This window comes from Meriones unguiculatus, chromosome 7, assembly GCF_030254825.1.
Source record: "Meriones unguiculatus strain TT.TT164.6M chromosome 7, Bangor_MerUng_6.1, whole genome shotgun sequence".
Taxonomy (NCBI): domain Eukaryota; kingdom Metazoa; phylum Chordata; class Mammalia; order Rodentia; family Muridae; genus Meriones; species Meriones unguiculatus.
In genome coordinates, this window is record NC_083355.1 from 83157762 (window position 1) to 83174839 (window position 17078).

Below are 17078 nucleotides of genomic sequence, written 5' to 3' on the forward strand. Positions count from 1 at the left end.
GATTAGCCGTGAAAGCTGCGTCTGGCATACAGTGAAAGTTCCAGATACCCATTTTACACACCAGATGTATGGTTTTGTTACCTGTGTGACTTTTATGTTTGTTTTGTTTTGTTTCGTTTTTTAGCAGCTTAAAGCCATGTATCAGGTCTTACAAGACAAAGCTCCTTTGTTTCTAAATAGAACTAGAAAGCCAGAGAATACATTGACTTTTGAGAAGTCAAGGACATATGCAGACACGAACAGGAACCAAACCCTTCAGATGCTAGAAATTTCCACCTAGCTTACTTGTCTCTGTACTGAGAATTAGAAGTAACCTTCTTACCCATGCAAAACTCTAGAATAGCTGGTATGTCTTTTTAAATGACTAAAACTCCCTCACTGTGTTATCTTATGTTCTCACCTGGATTTCTCGGGGGGGGGGCAGAGGGGGGAGAAAAAAACCTCTTTGAGATTCTTTTTGGAGTTAGTCCCTCTCCTGGTGACAAGTGGAGTAAGCAGAGGCATTGAAAGGACAGGGATATCTGCAGGAAATCACTGTGTGGTTTCCCGGGATTGCCATACCATTCCTCTCTAGGGCTAGCTCAGACCCAGGAATCTGTGGGAATCCTCACCTCGGAATGTCATGGTGAACATTTCTATTAAAACATGTGACCTGGGGGACAGGGAAAGCCACTCATCCGCAGAGAAGCTTCTTGGGTGACCACTTGCACATTAAAACAAAAGAACCCTGCCATACCCGACTGAGGCAAAGCTGAGGCCCGCTGCTCTGTACTGTGAGCTGCGGTTTCAAGGGGGAGTCCATTGCTGGGTAATCTAATCCACGTTCCCAGGTGCCAGGTCCTAGCCATCCTTTAAAGGAAACTTAAACATTTGAGACATTTGTCCTCAGCTGTGAGAGAACTCCAGAGCTGCCCGAAAGGAATGTGAACGGCTCACGGCTCAAGGAGGCCGCCGTGCATTAAAGAGAAACGACCCACTAAAGAGAAACGGCCCATCGTTAAGATGGGCACTGAGCATGTCACCAGTACGCTGAAAACCGCGTCAACCTTCCGCAGCATGTCTGGAACAGATGGGCAGAGATGCTAGCACTTCAGCTGAAAGGGAAAGCGGGACCCTCGGGTACGCAAAGCCAACACGTGGCCTTGAGAGGGTAGACTGTATCTCAACCATCCACTTGTTCCAGAGCCCAGTGGGAAACAGCCCCGTACTGAGAAGTCTCGGGCAGGGCTAACCCGAGTCCCTGCCAGACCCGGGGGAGACACAAGCCAAGACTCCTCCCATTGAACCAAGCACAGTGAGTGACAGGAGCAGCCTTAAGAGCAGGTAGAAGTGATGTGAAATAAGAAACCGGCTGGGTGTGGTGGTCCTCGCCTGGAATTCTGTCAGGCTCCTGAGGGAGGATTAAAGATTCCAGGCTAATTAATGGCCTTGCCATGGGAGGGTAACTGATTGAGTTCAAACTGATCCCTTCATTAGGCATCCAAATTCAACCAAGAACTTCACTGGGTATTAATTAGACAGCAGCTTGGAGCTCGTTTCTGATTGTTTTATTATTCTCGTCCGTCAGGCTCTTTAGAAAGAAACAAAATTTTCCTGACATGTTTTTCAAGGCTGCCTTTGCATCAAACTTCCTGCCCTCCAACCCAACCTTTGTCCGCAGTGGGATGCTTTCTGTACTGCTGCGCTCAGGCTATAGCACTGAACTGCTAATAACTTCAAAATGCCTCTGAACCCCCAGCACCTGTGTGTTCCCTAGGCCTGCATCTGTCACAGCTGCTAACGTCAGCTTTAGCAGCGGCATACCAATAGCAAAATTAAGACACATTCAAGTTCTCTCTCGTTAAGTGTAATCTTCCTAATGAATGACTCAGTAAACACAGGATGTACTGACCACAGAAACACCATTTTCAAAGGGAAGTCTACCTCATACTGCATCGCCAGGTTTTACTCTTAAAGACATCCGATCGGCGTGATCATTTAATTGCTTACTTCCAAAGCAGAGCTGTCCAAAAATGCCAGTTTCTAAAACGTGAATTACAAATCACATTTTTGCTTCATCCAACCCACCTCACAAATGTTCTGATAATATTTTAAGAGACCTATATAGTTTAGAGAAGAATATTTTTTTTTGCTATAATTATCCCTAAATAACTCTTTGTGAAGGGGTTAAAAAAAAATGTGTTCAGGTGTTTGCCCATCCAATCCACACTATATAGGCCTGAAGGTATGTATATGTGTGTGTGTGTGTGTGTGTGTGTGTGTGTGTGTGTGTAATCTTTACAGAGGATTGTACATCTACAGCCTGAAGCATTCCTGTCTCCCATCCCTTTCCTCTGCTGTGCAAGATGAAATCTACATTCACAATGTGTTATGACTCACACCCACAGGATAAACTCCATTCTTGCAAAAACGAGGCCTTTCAAACATATACACAGAGAGAGAGAGAGAGAAAAAAAAAAGAGAGAGAACACCAACATAGCTTCAAGAACATCAGAAATTTAAATCTTAATCTGTGACAGTGGGCACACTCTGACAGGCCAAACAAGCAGGCTTTACAAAGGTAAGCCAGAAGGATGAGTCTGCACATGGACAGCAAGAGGATTGGGGAGGAGGGACAAGGCCCACATCTGAGCCTGGCCATTATGCCTCCAGTCTCTGATGGAATCACCAGTAGCATGTTGTTACTCCTCACAGGCCTGCGAGGTAGGAGTGTGAAGCCAGTGGATTGCCAGTGTGGTTTTCCGCCCTACAATCAAGGGTCCAGGAGACCCCACTCAAAGGCTAACTTTACAGCCACACAGTTAACTGTACAGTTCGTTTCTTACATCTGTGTCCCACGTCACATTCTTTCCCCCATCTCAGGCCAATCCTTCCGAGTCAGACTTTGACTATTCGTCCCAGAACCTTTAAGGTGTCTTCCACGCGGGCAAGGAGGTGCGAAGTGAGAGGAGGGCCACATCAAGAGCCTTCTAAGGCTATACAAGTCAGAACTCTGAGTTCAAAGGTACACCCTGGAACAAGGAACGCCACAACCCACCCGCCCTGACTCCCGGGAAGTGGAACGTCGGGGAAGGGGTACATGACCAAGGCAGCCATTAAGATGAAGCCCGAGCTTTGAGGGTGTGTGGTTCCGCCTTTGAACACCTCTGTAGACTGTCCACCTCAGGCCTGGCCATCACTGAGACTGTGGGTTCTGGAAGCCCTCTTTGCTCTTACTGTCCTCTGCTGGGCTGCACTCGGACCCCGAAGCGGAGGACCTGTACCCGCGAAGCGTGTGCGCATTCAGCATCTCCAACAGCAGGTCATACACGGGGACCACATTTTTGCACTTCATGCTGAGCAGGTGTTCCATGCCCTTGTTACTATGAGGAGGGAAAAAGCACTGAGAATCCTTCCCTCCAGATGGCCAGGAGAATGCCAGAAATGGTCCCTGTTAGCTCCTGCACAAAGCCAGCCCAATCACCCCACACACCTCTCCTGTACTTTCTTCCATTTCATTGTTCTGTGGCTCATGCATCCAGATCCCTCAACAGTCTACGTTCAAGGGCAAAAGTGACATCCCCTTGACCTCCTTCTCACCACCGGATGCTGCGCCACGAGCTCACTCATGAAGAGCACAAAACCAAAAGCATGGTTCTGAACAGTGTAATTGTGAATCAGCTTCAAACGCCGGGAGACCTGAAGCACCTATCTCCTTGACCGACCCGGCTGGGAATGGACATAGCAAGACACCGAAAAACATCACCATTCTTGGCTTGACCTTGAAAAGGTCACGTGTACTGATTTGGGGGGGGTCACGAAGAAACTTCGGCAATTAGGTGAACCAGACAGCGTCCTTCCTCACAGGTAAGCACTTCCATCCATCTTCACCTCCTCCTGGGCGACACCACCCCCCTGAGCATCACTGTGCCAGCAATAGCTACCACAGCCCATGCTCCTCAGTGCACACACTGTCCTCGTCCTGACCTGGACTCTGTTCCATCCACAGCCTTGCTTCCTCAACCTGCTGGGAAGCTCCCTCAGATCTTACCCTTGGTAGCCCGATGCCATGGAAACCTAAGGACAACCCAGATCGCGTCCCCAGTCCCTCGGCTGAAGGACAACCAGGAGAGCCAGGCTTAGTTAGCACCCTTACAAAAATAAGCCCAGGCCTCGGCCCTGGGTGGTAGGAGGAGGGCGGGCGGCAACTCATTTTAGAGGGAGAACTGCCCATTTTAGGACTCCGCAAACAAATTCTAAACACTACATCCAAGGTGGGTCCCGCAGCTGCCACAAAAATCTAACCAGGTGCTGAGTGGCACTCATTTCCACACCTACTATGCGCCAGGCTTTGGTGCAGGAGCAAGCACTGATGACGTGCTTGCTCCCATTCGAAAGTGTGGGGAACTTTAAAGAATACTGTAAAGTTTAACTTCTCTTTAAAGCTGAACGTTCTACCACATCCGCTGCAACGTTGCCTGTGTTTTCCGGAAGCTCCGAGCGCACGCCCCGCCCACACCCACACCCACTGGAGCAGCTTCCGGGGGGGAGGAAGGGGGGAGTGGGGGGGAGGGGGGAGCGGGGAGCGGGGGGGTGTACCTGATGTGCCTGACGTGGGAAAGAAGCATCAGGAGGTTGGCCAGTCGAACAGACTGTTGCTGGGAGGAGATGCCGCTCTTTGCAATCACCCAGACCAGGGCATCCGTCACTGCGTTCAATAGCTGTGCCAGCTTCCGGCTGCTCTCCGCCTCCTGGCTTGCTGTCGCCAACGGGTACATGCCTGGACAGAGAAGGAGAGCCCCGTAGTCACTGCCCAGAGAAAAGGAAGCTGGGGTCACATACTCAACTGTTGAGTGTGCCTGGTTCCTCAGGGAGGAGGCAGCGTTGACCAGACCTATTCTAACTTGCATATGGCCAACATGAACGAGGAACTATCTCCCCCTAAGTCCTCCCCGAGAGCAAAACCTTATCACTGTAACAGAATCCTGGCTGGATAGCTGTTCCTTGACAACCAAGTAATTATGTTTTGAACCTGTGGCACATGCTACATGAAGATGCTCAGGTGAGGTTAATTCCACTTAGTGCCAAGCAGGGCTCCTCGTCACAACATGGTTGGTTGGTTTCTGTGTAGTCTTGGCTGTCCTAGACTCACTTTGTAGACCAGGCTGGCCTTGAACTCTCAGAGATCCGCCAGCCTATGCCTCTCCGAGTGCTGGGATTACAGGCGTGCGTCACTTTCCCCAGCCTCATCACAGCATTGAAGAAACAAACTGGCATTGAAGAAACAAACTGGCGGCCAATGCTATGAACCTCTGTGTGCTCCCCCCACATCTTCCGTGTGCCGCAGACAACCAGAACACCGCCTGAGGCCACCTCTGCCCAGTGTCTCCTCCCTGTGGCTCCCTGCAGGGGCAGGAAGGATACCAATCTTTACTTGGGTCTAACCTACTTTCCACCAGCTGACTGGAGCTCTCTGGCCCTAAACCAGTTCCCCAGCTCCTCCCACTCCCGTTCCTGGTTTAGACCTACTATTGTTTTGACTATTATGTACAACCTTCGGCGCATACAACCCAGGCTGAGAATGACGTCAGACAGCATCTGAGACCCATAGCAGTAGCTCCCTGCTTTACTGGAACTCACCTCCCCAGTGTTTCCATCAGTATACTTGACAAATACCTGGATTTGTAACTATAAAATTTTTCACATTAGGAAACACCGTTGTAGCAACCTGAACCTGTGCTCCGGGGCCACGGTCATTCATATTGGGCTCAGTATAAACTACTTCTTTACTCCCTTTGAGGAGAGAATGCTAATTGGCAATGACAAGGTGCTATCTCAAGAAACCAAGTGTTAAGCCGGGCAGTGGTGGCGTGGGCCTTTATTCTCAATACTCTGGAGGGCAGGAGCAGGCAGATCTCTGAGTTCAAGGTTAGCCTGATTTACAGAGTGAGTTCCAGGGCAGCCAGGGCTACACGGAGAATCCCTGTCTTGAAAAAAAAATAAACAAGAAAAAGAAACCAAGGGTCAGCTGGCCACGGCGGCACACACCTTTAATCTCAGCACTAGTTTGGTTCTCACTTGCTGTTATTAAACATTGGCCAAAACCAACGTAGGGGAGCAAACTTACAAGTTACCTTTCCAGATCATGGGAAGTACAGGCGGGAACCTGGAGGCAGGAGCTGAAGCAGGAGCCGGCCACGGAGGAGAGCTGCTTACTGGCTTGCTCAGCCTGCTTTCTTATACCACTCAAGTCCTCCTGCCCCGGGGGGAGAGGGGAACCACGCAGTGGGCTGGGTCTTCCCCATCAATCGTTAATTGAAAAAACTGATGCCCCACAGACTTGTCAGCAGGCCGATCTGATGGAGTCGGTGCCTCTGTGGAGGTTCTCTGCCCAGCTGACTCTAGTGTGTGTCAAGCTGACAGGATTAACTAGTACAACTCAGGGGACAGAGGCAAGCGGATCTTGGTGAGTTCCCACCAGCCACAGCTACACAGTGAGGCTCTGAGGACGGAGGTCGGTGGTCGTGCGCCTGGAGTGCACAAGGCCCTGGGTATGAGCCCTTGTGCCTCAGTAAGCAACTGAGACATCCCCGGAGCTCTGTCTCAAGCTGCTGTTCACCTCCTCCATACCCTCAGACCCTCCCCCACAGCCACTCATTCATTCCCCTAGGCGGCCGGACTTTGGATCTCCTAGTGGCTTCCTTTAATGACATCCCAGCTAGCTAGGTAAAGCAGATCCCTACTGTGTGCTGCCGCCATTGAGGGACTCAGGTCTCTTCTTAATCTTTTTTTTTTTTCTGGGGGAGGGAGGGGTGCATAACACATGTGTGGAGGTCAAAGGGCAGTTTGCAGGTGTCTCTCCTTTCACCATAGGAGTCCCAGGCATCAAAACCAGGTCGTCAGGCTTAGTGGTAGTAGGAAGCTTTGGTTGCTCAGGCACCTCACTGACCCCAACCCCATTAAAAAAAAAAACTGTGAACATAGCCAAGGATGGCCTTGAACTGCTGCTCCTCCTGCCTCCATCTCCCTAGTGCTGTGATCTGGGCTTGAGCTGGCACACCCTATCCATGTAGTGCTGGGGACCAAACCCAGGGCCTTGTGTGTGGTAGGCGCTTGCCTACCAGCGGATCTACAACCCCGGCCCTCTGCTGGCTCTCCCAGTCCCCACACCTCACCCTGAACCCCACTTTGAACTCCCTGCACCCGTGACCCACTGAGAATTCTCCACAGTCTGCGTAGAGAGTCTTCCTTCTCCATCATCCCTCCTTCACATCTCAGCCTGGCCATGAACTTCCTTCTGGGAGCGCCTCCTGAGTCCCAGCCTGCACCTGCCTTGAGTTCTTTTCTCCCCGTCATGTCTGCCGTGTCTGCCCGAAGCCCCACAGCCACCCTCCCACCCTCATCAAGGCCAACGCAGCATTTGGAGGGCACAGACCCTGCCCATCTGTCACGGTATCCCCATCTCCTTCTACATTGCCTAACACAGAAGACACATTTGCGTACGGAAAGAACTAGACTGGATTCACGCGGGTTCACGTTTTTGTATGTTCTTAGCCGGTCACATGATTATACCTAAAATAATAATGTATGTTTTAAGCTCATACAGATTTAAAAAATACAGGGAATTTTGAGCTGGGCATGGTGGTGCGCATCATTGATCCCAGCACTCGGGAAGCAGAGGCAGCTAGAACTCCGTGAGTTTGAGGGCTAGCCTGGTGTACACAGCAAGTTTTAGGATAACCTAGCCAGAGATACATAGAGAAACCCTGTATATTATGCTAATGAGATAAGCCTGTCACAAAAGACCTCTTTTTTTTTAATATTTATTGATTTATTATGTATACGGTGTTCTGCCTGCATGTGCACCTGTGCACCAGAAGAGGGCAGGAGAGAGAGCAGGAGAGCTCATTCTAGATGGTTGTGAGCCACCATGTGGTTGCTGGGAATTGAACTCTTAACCTCTGAGCCATCTCTCCAGCCCCCAAGACCTCACTTTTCAACACAGCGTATGGCCCATGAAGTTGGTTTCAAATTCTCTACATAGCAAAAAAAATGAGCTTGACCTCCTGATCATCTTGCTACTCCTGGGTGCTGAGATTACAAGCATACACCATCAATAACTGAGCTACAGCCCCAGCGTTAATCCCCCCCCCTTTTTTTTTTCATTCCTCTATTAAGATCCTCTCGAGAACAGACTCGGCCACAGAGACAAAACAGACTGGCAGTTACACTCCGATGAAGGGTGGCTAGGTGATGGTTCATTGTAATTATCGACTGGGGCACTGTCCAAGAGGGCTTCCCCAGGGAAGATTAACTGAGGGGGAAACCTGTGCGGTGGATTGGAGTCTACCGCAGCGAGCTCCAGAGCTCCCTATCTGCTTCCTGACCCAAGGATGTGAAAGCTGTGGTCCCCCACAGCTACGGACAGACACTGGCCCCAAGGCCATGCTTTCCCATCACCCTTCCTCCCTTAGTTGCATTTTGTAGGGTATTTGGTGGCGGCACCACCACACAGCTTGAATTATAGACTCCAAATGGGACAACTGTGGTATTCTGTCATTGATAGAGTTGTTAGAATAGTCCTCAGAACCAAAATGGCAGCAGCACAGATGGCCACGGGCAGTGTGTGGCTCCCCTCCACGAACATGGCTGGTAACCTGTCCCCCTTCTCCGTGACTCAGCATCATTACCGAGGGCTGACCCTGGGCCTTCCACGAGCTTGGAGGCAGTGCAGTCTCATCCAGAGCCTGCGATCAATCGGCTTGGGAAGCGGAGGCACCACATTTAAAGAGGCACCTGCCATGTCAAGTTTTTATAAGGGGGAGTGAATTATGAGACATCTAAAAGTAACATAAAATCGCCCAGGATCCCTGCTTTCCTGCACCTCTCTCGGGAATACCACACTTTGGGCGTCCACACGCCTGCTCACTGAGACAGCACGCGTGCGCACAGTAATTACTAAGCGGCAGGCCTTCTAAGGGGCAAAGGACAAGCCAGAAGCCCTGGCAATCAGATACACAGGAAGCAACAAACCTGAGCCCCTTTCACCCTTAAAAATAGAAACACTATGACTCACTGTAAAACAAAACCGATTACTTTTCCTAAAACTAAAGAGATCTAGCAGAGGAGAAAGGGGAGGGAGGGAGCTCTTGGCACAATGCCCCAAACATAGCAAAGGTAGTCACTCAAGGGCACAAACCCTGACCCTGCTATTTCCTGGAAACAGCTATGTGTTCCTCTCTCTAGCCCATCTGACATTCTGGAAGCACAAATTCCAAGATTTGTGGTATTCTACATGTTCAAAGAGGAAGATCCAAGCTTTGCTCAGCTGAAGGGAAATAATTCAGAAAATCTGGAGTGTTTTACTTAAAAATCCTAGAATAGTATCATGGAGTTTTTTGGTGTTTGTTTTTTTTTTTTTTTTTCTGGCCTTGAAGGGTGAAGGGAAATGTGTGTGCTGTTCTAAAGCAGAATAAAAGGGCCTGGGTTTAACCTTATAATTATTTTAATTAATGAAATGGGTTTTTTTTTTCTTTCAAAACCTTAAAATTTTTTAAATAAATAGATCTGTTGCTAATTTATTTGTTTGTTGTTGTTTGTTTGAGACAATGTCTGTATAATACAGGCTGGCCTCAAACTTGCTATGAAGCCCAAGAAGAGCTTGAACTCCTGATCCTCCTGCTGTCCCTCCCAGGTTCTGGAACGGCAGGCTGGCACCACTGAGCCCAGCTCCCTGCCCCTAATTTAAGCTACTTTAAAAGAACAATGGCAATCATCTGCAGGGTTATTCCACTCTGTCCCCTAGATTTAGACCCTAATTCTAGGGGAACGTGGGTATAGTTTCAGATTCCCAGGTGACAAGGGATGTCACCTTATTTTGGTGTATGTTGCTAGCCCCAAAGGCTCACATGATACCTTTTTGGGGGGAGAAGTTGTTTTGTTTTGTTGGTTATTGGGGGCAGGGTTTCTCTATGAAGCCCTGGCTATTCTGGAACTTGCTCTATAGACCAGGCTGGCCTCGACCTCAGAGATCAATCTGCCTCTGCCTCTGCCTCTGCCCCTGTCCCTGCCCCTGTCCATGCCACCACCACCACCCTGGGTGACACCTTGTAATTCATGAAATACAAACACCCTAAGCCAAAAGCCCTGCAGTTAGCTCATTCTGCTATCCTTAATATTTAAAAATCATTGGCATGCATCAGAAACTGAGTTGAAATTTTACTAGATGATACTGCTTATTTCTAGTCTATGCTGTTCCCATTAGTAGGGCTATATCGACCAAAACCTGCAGTTATTTGAAACATCTCTTTGACAATGACTTGGCCACCAACCACGCTGATATCAGCACACTTACTATATATTTTACTTCTAATAAAAACCCTCAATAAATAAATAAATAAAAACCCTCAGTACATTGGGGCTTTTTATTATTACTTAGTTGACTGTTTTATCACTGGTTTGTTTCTGGTTTTAGTTTTGAAATACGAGCACAGAGGACTAGATAATAAGAAAACTAAATGTTCACTCAGCAGATTCCTACTTAGAGGTGGTCTTTGTGCCTTTGCATAGAACTGTTTCCACAATTTTTTGGTAGAATTTTTTTTCCTCTTCAAAGAATATCTATTACCATTTCTTTTAAGATTTATGTGTATTAATATTTTCAATTATGGGGCCGTATGTGTATGTGAATACAGAGTTCTCAGAGACCAGAAGAAAGCATCAACTCCCCAGGGGCTGGAGGTTCAGGCAGGTGAGAGCTACCTGACTTAGATACAGGAAACTGTACCTGTGGCAAATATTTTTATTTTGCCTCTGGTTTTGAAAGTATAAAGAATTCTAGAGTAACACTGTTTCTAAAGATGCCATTTCTGTCTCTTTAAGACTTAAAAACACTGTGCACGTGTGCACGTATGCACGTATGGCACATGAAGGCAGGTATCTGTGGAGGCAAAAAAAAAAAAAAAAAAAGGGTGTCAGATCCCCTGCAGCTGGAGTTGGTGGTGTCTATGAGAGCTCTCTGCAGATCCTCAGAACAAACAGGAAGTCTCTGCAGAAACAGCAAGCTCTTTTAATGGCTGATCCAGCGATCCAGCCCCTATTTCTCTGTCTTCTGACTTGGATTTCAAAACAGAAATATGCTGTCATCTTTACCTCTCCTTCTTTGCTTATATAGTCATTCCCTCTCCTTATCCAGATGCTTGCTTGTTTGTTTGTTTTAACGGATATTTCTGTTCTGGGTGTGGTAGTCTATGCCTAAATATTCTCAGTGACTCCAAACACCGACACAGGTGGGTGACTTGAGCCAGCCTGGGCTATACAGTGAGACAGAAGAAGAACTGGCCATCATGGAACACTGTTCAGGAAGCTGAGGCAGGAGAATCATCAGCCTCAGGACAGCTTGAGCTACACAGCAAGACCTTGTTTTAGAGAAAAGGAAAAGGAAAGGAAAGGAAAGTGGCTTTTTCTCTTTCCTCTTTAAACACTCTGGTAAGGGCCCGTCCCGGCTGTGGCTCTGCACATGCTTCTTACGCAGGGGTTAACAGAGCATCTTGGAATCTGTTCACAGTCTTCAGTAAGTCTAGTTCACTTCAAACCTGCTGTGCTTCACGTCTGCTAACTTACCTTCTGCGACAGCTTTCACATCCTGTGTCCTGCCTTACCTGTAAGATGCAGGAACTGTTTTAATGTCTCTGTATATACTATCTCTTTCATTTACTTCACTTTGTCATCTTTCCAGCTGGGTGGCTTTTCTCCTATTAAAGATCATATTTTCTTCTTTGCACGTTTAGTAATTTTCAGTTAGTTATTTTGTGTATTGTGATGGTTACCTCTAGGCTCTGGCTAACATTATGTTCTTTTTGTTGCCATTGCTTTGTTTTGTTTGGGGTTTTTGTTTTTTTTTGTTTTCTCCTTGATTGTGAGTATTCACATTGGTTGTTGGGGTGGGGAGGTATCAAAGTCAGGTCTCCTGTATGCTAGGCAGGCACTCTCCCAGATGAACTACCTTCCCAGGCCCCTGGCTTCTTGGTAGTACTAGAGACTGGATTACAGGCTTTGTCCATAAGCAGGTAAGAATTCCTCCAAATGTTCTTGAGCCTTGTGCTAGACTGTAGTTAAATGATCTCATGACATCTTGATAATCTGGGCTTGCTTTTATGTTTCATTTGGTAGTCTGTAGACCTGGGTTAACCTTACCCCACTGGTGAGAATGTGAGGCATTTCCTGAGCCTGTGAGAACTTTAGAGATCATTGCCCTCCCTCACTTAGTGGCTTCAAAACATGAGCAGGTTAGCACTCAGCTGAAGCCTTAAAGAGCGCCGCCTACAAACCACAGGTGCTATGTTCAGCCTTTTCCTCTCAAACACTCCCCATACAAATCCTAGCTGCCCTGGCTGTTCAGATTCTGGTTGAGGGCACCAGCTAATTTCCACCAAGCTAGTCCTTACTTTAAGCTTGTTTTTAAATTAATTGCAATCCCAGAAGGAGGATCCCTGGTGGAGAAGAGAGAGGAGAAGGTCACCATGAAGAGGTCACCACGAGGACATGGCTGGAGCAGGAGCATCGAGGGTGCAACGTGGCTCTGAAGTAGGCCAGTGTCAGCACTAGTCAGGTTAATTTAGATGGAGCTAACTGAGAATCTGCCCAGCTAAGAGCCTGAAGCTTATTAATAAATGTAACAGGTCTCTGTGTCATTATTTGGGAGCTAAGGTGGGCACAGAAAAGCCCATACTTATAATTTTACATTTGGCGCCCAACGTGGGGCACAGAATCCAGAAATCCACACTTAGAACAAAAGACTCGGGTATTAGGAAACTCCTTCGAGTCAGGCAGAAACAGGCACGCCCCAGGAACAAAGGCAGCTTCCTAGCAAGTTAGGAGCGGGAGCCTGGGAGAGCGCAGAGAGTCTGAGAGTGGAAGGCAGCTCCCCGAGAGCCTCCACGGAGCAACAAAGCCAGCTGCCGGGTAGGGACAGGACGCTGAAGCCGAGTGCATTTCACAGGTGCAGCTCCTCAAGCGCCCCTGCTGTGCCACCAAGCACTGACCATAGCCATGAGCTAACCCAGCTGGCAGGTCCTGGAACTGCACTGCAGTCTTCTCTCAGGCTTTTCCCCAGAACATTGGCACAAAGTGGGAGGGGCCAGGGGTGCAACTGGTGGCAGCCAAGGGGTCCCTGCCTTGGGAGAGGGTCCAGTGAGCACACCGTCTCCCCTGTGCAGCCGGACCTGGGTGGCCTTGCACTCTCCGCGCTGAGAGAGAGCTGCATGAGATGCAGCTCCCAGTTGTGCCCACAAACATAAGGTTCGGCTCTCTCATAAGAGTGTAAACAGCAGCTCAGCCCACGACAGGGCCCAGGCAGAAGGAGGGCAAAACAGCATCCCACTTGGAACCAGCTGCACCCTGCGGCCAGTGCAGCCACTGGTACCTAGCTCGGAGCTAGCTGAAGGGCTGGGACAGAACAACCACTGCACTGTGCTGAGCTGGACAGAAGAGACGTCAGGCAGATGAAACCCAAGACCCAAGCACAGCCAAACCTCTGATCAGGTAATGACGTTCAGAATTATGCTGAAATAGTAAAGAAAAAAAAGAAGACGGGGTATAAAAAAATCATAGAGAGCTATAAATAATTTGAAATTAACAAAATTAAAAGAAATAAGACATGTAGAAAAAAAACAATAAAACAGAGCTTTTGGACACTATATAATGCCATCTTAGATGGCTTAAAAAACAGAGACAGAAAGGAGGCAGAGGCCCTAACTCCTCTCCATTTCCCTCCTCCAAATAAACATCCTTATACTAGGGGGTAGCAGTGGGGGGAGGGGGGAGCCAGGCAGTGGTGGTGCACACCTTTAATCCCAGCACTTGGAGGCAGAGGCTGGTGGATCTCTAGGAGTTCCAGGACAGCCATGGCTACACAGAAAAAAACCCTGTCTCTACCTCTCCCCCCCCCCGCCAAAAAAAGAACAGAGCATCATCTCTAGCTAAATTGTACACACTGCACATTCCATGCAAGTGTAAATGCAGACATGTAAATTACCTTTAACACTTCATGTGTTTGCAGAGCAAAAAGACCAGACACCAAGGAAGACAAGCAGCCCAGATAATCCAGCCTCACAGACTGCCTCACTAGCTGTTTCCTCAAGAATCTGCATCCAGAACAACTTCTAAATGGCTAGCTAGATCATCCAGCCTCAGACTGTTCCAGCCGGGACTTCAGTTCAGCCCAGCACTTTCCCATCACTCAGAGACTGGACAGCAAACGAGACAGCTAGCTCTCCCAGGACTTGGACATTTTCCCACTTTTCTTGGGCCCCCCAAAAGAAATTGTCTCCCCAAGACAACAGAAAGCAATTTTAAGAGACTGATACCCCGTCCTCAAAAAAATGGGGTGGGTGGTTTTTGGTCATTCGGCGGGTGATGGGTGTTTGTCATCATTTAACTTGTTGGTCACAAGTTGTTAATGGTCTTAAAGCAAAGAATGTTAGATTCAGGGATCTCTCTTTTTCTTTCCTTCTTTCTCTCCTATTTAGTGTTAAAGGGAAAAGGGGGGAAGGAACAAAAGAAAAAAAGGGGGATTACAGAAATGATAGGATAAAATGGTATATTATTGAATCTACTTTTAAAATAAGGAGCATCAGCAAGCCAAAAAATTTACATTGGTATGGATCTTTGTATACTGATAAAGATTTTTGTTATAGCATACTGTGCGTATGTTTCAACTCTTGTTTAAGGGATTGTACCTCTGCAACTCATTTAGAAATATAATGTGGAGTTCTAGTCTATGAAGTTGCTATTACAAGCTGTTTAAGATAATTAAGAAATGCAATAGTCGCTCAAACTTATGGTCATGTCAGGTGCTAGTTTAGATAATCACAGAAACAAGTTTCATTTAGCCTCCTGTAGATGTTTTCAAAGTTAATCATATGGTAAATAGCTAGAAACAAGCAATGTTTCTATTCAGATATGCTATAAATAGATGGCATTCAACACCTCAGAGAATATGGCATTTAAGGATGTTTTATTAATGAAAGTATCTTCTGACATGAGACATGTCAGCTCCTGGCAGCACCCTCAGCCTACTTCAAAGAAGATGATGGGCACCAAAGAACCTCCATATGGAGTTTGCGTCAAATGTGGCAAGCTTAGCCACTGGCCAAGAAACTGCCTTTGCCTCAACTGCAGACAGCATGCTGGACAAACTGGACAAACTGGCAGGGAAGTAGACTGCCAAGCTTTGCAAAGCCAAGGGGAGGCAGTCCTTCCTAATCCCTGCTTCACAGAAAATGCTGACATATACTCAGCCAGAGGCAGAAGATGATGCCCCAAAGTTATAGAGAAGCCTTGGGTGACTGTCCAGGTAGCCAGTACTCTCTGTCATTTCTGTAGTTTTGGAAGCTGCTTGCTCTGCCCTGCCTGTCTACTCAGGTAATATGTATCCTTCTCAGGTCTCTGATGGGGTTGAGGACTAGATAGTTATAGCCTCACAATTAAGCTTAAACTATTTAGGATTTTTAAAAAAGTTTTAAGATCTAAAAAGATATTTCTAGTTTGATAAATGCAAGTTATGATTTAAGTATAAAACTTTAAACTCGCCAAAACAGGATAGATAGACTACTTTCTCCAAGGTTGCCAAATACAAATGGACTGGACATTTGTGACTATAAGTCTTACCTGATAGTTTTCATAATCATTCTTATTGTATATAGTTTATTAATGTAAGAGAAAGATCCTTTTATTAGACTAAAAGGGGAAAGTTTTGTGCACTGATTTCTGTACCCAGAGACCTGGCTACAGTCAGGATGTTGGCATTATCATTATTATTGAAGCATCCCTTGTCTCAGTGCTGTGTAAAAATTGTTCTCCACCACCTCTGATTGTATAATAAAGGACTGAACAGCCAATAGCTGGGCAGGAGAGTTAAGGTGGGATTTCTGACCCCAGGTAGGAGGACATGGATTGAGCAGGAGCAGCCAGGGCAAATCTAGTTGGCAATTAGGGGGACATGTGGTTGGGAAGTAGGCCAGACCAGTATAATCAGGTTAGAACAGATGACTATCTGTCCAGCTTGAAGTCCTCCACAGCCCTCCTCACCCCTTATCTGATGCCACAGAAAGAAGGCCACAGCTTTGTCATGGCCATCTACACAGAGGATGTGCAGCTCTGAGGACAGTGAAGTCTAGAAGATGCCAATGGCTGTGCAGAGCCACACCAAGCAGAAAGCTCCTTCCCATAAAGTGTTTGAACAACAAACAAATGGCTTTCTGGGAGGTGCTCGGTGACACTGCAAGGGTTCTAAATTCCCCCTGGAAGAATGACAAGTCTGACATTTAGCAACCTCCACCGATGAGCTGGGAACAATACTTTTCAAGCAAATCTCCCTTTGTTTAACAAAGACAGACAGGTGGAGACACTGTCTATAGCAAGTTAAAAGTGCCTTGCTCTGGTAGTGGTGGAGCACGCCTTTAATCCCAGTGCTCTGGAGGCAGAAGCAGGCAGATCTCTGAGTTTGAGGCCTGAAAGAAACACCTCACTAGACAGTTCTGGCACGGACATCACCTGAATCATGACAAAAGTAATGCTCTGTCACTGCTTTGTAAAAGGTGAAGAGTAACGAAATGGGAGAAAGGGGAGGTGTTGGCTCAGGAAAACGCCTTATCAGAAGCACCCAAATGTTGTCTCTTGTTTGTTTGTTTTTGAGACAGGGTCTCTCTGTGTAGCCTTGGCTGTCCTGGACTCACTTTGTAGACCAGGCTGGCCCCAACTCACGGAGATCCATCTGCCTCTGCCTCCCCGAGTTCTGGGATTACAGGCGCGCACCACCACACCCAGCCTGAAATAATTTAATAAAAGACGACCTTCATTTGGGTTTTTCAAAAGGCCCAGGTAACCTCCATCTAAAGATTCCAAACTTGTCTTAAGAGTCTGTGGTCCTTTGGATTCCTTCTTTGGCCCTCCTTACCCTTCCCCTTCAAGGCCTAACCCAGTTTTCACTCTCGTCCCACCACTGTCTAACCACGCCCTATGCTCTCCCCCAGAATGCGCCATGAACATTCTCTTCCAACCCACAGGGAGACGACAAGAATCCGAGAGCAAGCGCTTGG

At 47.5% G+C, this 17078-nt stretch overlaps 1 protein-coding gene across 2 annotated transcripts in view; it reads right to left on the reverse strand.

Annotated features, from left to right (window-relative positions):
• Window positions 1–1195: 1195 nt before the first annotated feature.
• The window catches only part of Esr2 (estrogen receptor 2), a 51103-nt gene continuing 35220 nt past the window's right edge, over window positions 1196–17078 (reverse strand). For both annotated transcript variants that reach the window (XM_021635562.2, XM_021635561.2), the window contains 2 exons: window positions 4579–4759; window positions 1196–3362 (listed from right to left, as the gene is read on the reverse strand). In XM_021635562.2, coding sequence (XP_021491237.1) covers window positions 3176–3362; window positions 4579–4759 — 368 coding nt within the window. In that variant the 3' untranslated portion in view covers window positions 1196–3175. The remainder of the gene's footprint in view (window positions 3363–4578; window positions 4760–17078) is intronic.